General features: G+C 54.3%; 1 protein-coding gene across 3 annotated transcripts in view; it reads left to right on the top strand.

The window, feature by feature from the left end:
* Positions 1–65: 65 nt before the first annotated feature.
* The window catches only part of HSF2BP (heat shock transcription factor 2 binding protein), a 79,429-nt gene continuing 75,716 nt past the window's right edge, over positions 66–3,778 (top strand). For 2 of the 3 annotated variants that reach the window (XM_020891530.2, XM_020891527.2), the window contains exons 1-3: positions 66–195; positions 946–1,200; positions 1,957–2,107. In XM_020891530.2, coding sequence (XP_020747189.1) covers positions 1,165–1,200; positions 1,957–2,107 — 187 coding nt within the window. In that variant the 5' untranslated portion in view covers positions 66–195; positions 946–1,164. The remainder of the gene's footprint in view (positions 196–945; positions 1,201–1,956; positions 2,108–3,778) is intronic. The other variant, XM_020891529.2, reaches the window with a different exon arrangement.

The following is a 3,778-nucleotide window of genomic DNA, read 5'->3' as shown; positions in this document are numbered from 1 at the left end:
CGCAGAAGGCGGTGGCGCGTGCAGCGGCGCGCGGGCTGATGGCATCACAAAGGCGCCGGCCGCCGCTCGCAGCGCGTTCTGGGAGCTAGCGCGGCTGCCCAGGCAGCCGGCTGAGCGGCGCATCCCTGGTTAGCGGCGCGCTTCTCCGCCTCTGCGGTCTCTCGGTAGCCAAAGCTCGTCGCCGTTGACGGCGAGGTTAGCCGGCGTTGCGTGTTGGCCAGGAAGAGTCCAATAGCCAGTTTTACGTGGTCTAGAATCTTTGCGCCCACTCCACTAAATCCCCGTCCAACTGGCAGCTGTTCCCCCGGGAGAGGCGGCACCGAGTCTCGAATCGCTTTGGACTCCTGGGCCGCCAGGGCGGGGTGGAGGTGGGGGAGAGAGGCTGCCCTTGGGAATTTTGGCGGGATGTTGTGGGCAGCCCCCTCGAGGGCGCTCTGGTCTCAGCGACCGGCGACCCCCAGTGCCCGGGTCCCGGCCGCGAGGATTGGGAGCGTGAGCTTGAGGTCCGCCCGCGGGCCTGGAGGGCACCCACTCTGGGCACTTGGCCGTGTCAGCTCGCGGCCAGCTTCAGACAGACCAAGTCCTAGTGGTACAGTAACTGGTACCTTTGAACGCACGGACACTGTGCGAACTCAGTGGACGTGTAGGGGCAGCTGAATGGACTGGGCGATGTGTCCCAGCTTACAGTAGCCGTTTCAGTTAGGTACCAGCGGACTGGACTAAGTCTCCCTATCGAGGGCAGACCTCCCGAGCAGTCTGTTGTCAGAAAGCTTTGGCCTTTGCTCATGGAGCTGGGAGCTGAGTGCGGGAGCCAGGCGGTCAGCTGCTGGTTCCTTTGAACCTGTCACCCCTTGGTCTGACATCCCTCGCCAAACGGGAAAGGCCCTATTCGATTTATTTCACCGGACACTTACGCTAGGGTCTCACTGTCCTTGTACTTTGCAGTTAACAAAGTTTACGAGTTTGGTTAAGCCAGAAGAGCCAACGCGGGATCCCGCCGACCCACACTGGGTCTTTCAGCCGAGAATGCTTCGAAAACTGCGGGGCCTGAGCTTCGCGGCTCTCCGTACCTAACTCTCGGCGTGGACGCGTTCCCGCGCTTTCTGGCGTGAGGGTCAGAGGGCGAGCCGCCGCGCAGGCGCAGGAGCTGAGGCCGCGGTAGTCATGAGCGAGGCTGGTAGCGCTGAGGAGGCTTGTCGGGTTAGTGCGGGCATCCAGGTCTCGGCCTGTGGGCCCTAGCTGTCGCCCTCGGCTTTCCCACACCGCTCCTGGGTGCCGTCCAGTGTGCTCGGAAGGGCCCCGGGTGTCGTCCGCAGACAGCATGCCCTGGGTAGGGGATGGGAGGCAGCAATCTCTGCCTTGGAAAATTCTCCCAAATCCTCTGGGGTGCGGGTCCAGGGGGCCGCGCAGCGGGCGGTGGGCGTGCTCCTGTGACCCCGGGCCAGGCCGGGCCTGGCCGCCCACGAGGCCCTAGCCGTGTTAGACTTGTCAGCCTCAGGTGGTGCCCGGCTGCCGATTTCAGATCCTGGTTGTGTCCCCGTCCTGGCGTTCCTGAGAGTCACCTGGCTTCCCTGTTTCCCGTTTCCCAGGGTTGTGATCTGAATGAAGCAGGACGGCCCGCAAAGGGCCTGGCGCACCCAGTATGCATCCACTCTGATGCCTTTTCCGCCTGATAGCTTGATGCCAGAGCATTAAGAAAAAGTTGCTGGCGTTTTCTTTGGGCTTCTGGAATAGCTCCTTGTTTGCATTTTAAAAAAAAACTGGCTCACAGTGTGAAGGCTGGGGCTTGAGCTCTCTGGGTGTAATATACATAGAAAACAGTACATTAGGTAAAGACGTGGTTTGAGACTATTTTGAGCACAGGAGGCCTCAAAGAAAAGGAAGCAAGCTGAGTTGGGCTGCTGGTTTTAGTTATCTGAGGAGAACTGTAATCTTGAGATCTGCTTGTTTTCCTAGCACATGGGAACTAAAGAAGAATTTGTTAAAGTCAGAAAGAAGGACCTGGAACGACTGACAACTGAAGTGATGCAAATACGGGACTTCTTACCCAGAATACTAAATGGGGAAGTACTGGAAACCTTCCAGAAATTAAAGATTGTAGAAAAAAGTGAGTCATACTTCATCTTCAGCAGTCACTGATGGTGACAGCAGTGTGTTTCAGCAGGTTTACCTTATGTAAATAATTGGGAAGTGATTGTAAATAAACTTTAAGATACTGTTACAGTCTTTGTAATTACCTTTGGGAGAGTCAGATAAGACATAAGAAGGGGAGGGGCCCACAAATGAGTAACTTGGCCTTGTGTAGGTTCATGTTGGAGGAAGGGTTGCCAACTTTCTGAGTATCTGTTCCTAGCTCTTCACCTTTTGTCTTTGGCAGAAGGGTTTTATACTTTTATTATTTAAAAGCTCTGTTCTAAACATTAAGTCCTTTCTTGTGTAAATACATACAATCTTATACAAGATCCTCTTATGCAAAGGATCCTTTCTTGTAAAAGGATCTTGCCATTTAGCAACCTTGCATGGATTCAGGCATGTCTGTAGAGATATGGTCTCTCGGTGGAGGAACTGCTCAGTTCTAGCACTGATTTAAGTTGCTAGAACTTGTCAGTTCAGGTTCTGAGATTTGAGCTCAGCCATTGCATCAGGTATTGGTCTAGAAGCCTCTATTGGAGTTCTTGGGGCTGTTTATTGGATTGATTTGGTTACTTGCCTGACGGAGGCTGAGTTACTGGTAAATCAGCCATCAGTGGTTAAGGCTGGCTTACTGTTACATCACTGCCTAGCTTCTAGAAGAGGTGTGTCTAGGGGGCCAGGTCATATCATTAGCCCTAGTCCAGACAAGAAGCTGTCTGGAGTCAACAGTACATGTCTCTGGTTTGTGGAGGAGCGTCTGGTCAAGGGGCTGGCGTCTAGTTAGAAGCGAGAGTGCTGTGTTCCCATGGCACCCTGCCTGTTTATTCTCCCTTAGGAGTCCTCAGATGCACCCTCCCTGGCCTGGGGTGTGCTCTGCAAGGTGGGCTCCTGCAGACTGCATGCCTCTTGCTTCCTTACTGGTTGCCAGTGAGGACTCACCGAGAGAAGGAAGCCATGGGCAGGAGTTGGTGGTGTTTCCTCCTGCTCCCTCCACATCTGTGACCCGTGCCCAGGGGCCTCCTCCACATTCCCAGCTCTCACCGGGCTGTAGGAACACTGTCCCCTCTCCTCCTTTCAGCTGGAGGGCTGGTCCCAGTCCCAGGTGCCTTACCATCCTTGTCGGGTCTCTGGCCCCTGCTCTTCCCTTTGTAAGTAGTCCTTTCCATAAAGTCCACAGCAGGGCTTCTTTGTTTCCCCCAGGACGTTGCCAGGTATGCCCCCCATCACTGGTTACCATAGCTCCAGGTCACTGTCGACCTCCCATGCATTCAGCAGCCTCAGAAGAGCAGTCAGTCATCTTGTGTGCTTGTGTCTTTAGGGAAGGAGAGTGCTGACGAGCAGCTGAGGATGTTAGCCTGCTGGGTAGGTATACTTCTCACTGCAGATTAACACACTGGCATTCTGAAAAACACATCAGGGACTTCTCATGAGCTGTTTTAGCAAAAGTCAATTTTTGGAGATTAATCCTCTGTCAAAATCAAACTAGTGGTTACGAAAGCGAGGTCTGTAACTACACCCATGGTGACGTGATCACAGGCAGACTTTGGGAGATCTTGCCTCACAGCCCTTGGCCTTCCCAGCCGTGTCATCACCTCCTTTCCCATCGATCTTCTCAGTCTGCTTTGCGGGTTTGTCCTTCTCTGCA

The sequence above is a fragment of the Odocoileus virginianus genome, chromosome 4 (assembly GCF_023699985.2).
Source record: "Odocoileus virginianus isolate 20LAN1187 ecotype Illinois chromosome 4, Ovbor_1.2, whole genome shotgun sequence".
Taxonomy (NCBI): domain Eukaryota; kingdom Metazoa; phylum Chordata; class Mammalia; order Artiodactyla; family Cervidae; genus Odocoileus; species Odocoileus virginianus.
The sequence above is the reverse complement of the archived record's forward strand: the minus strand, read 5'-3'. Positions and strand labels throughout refer to the sequence as shown.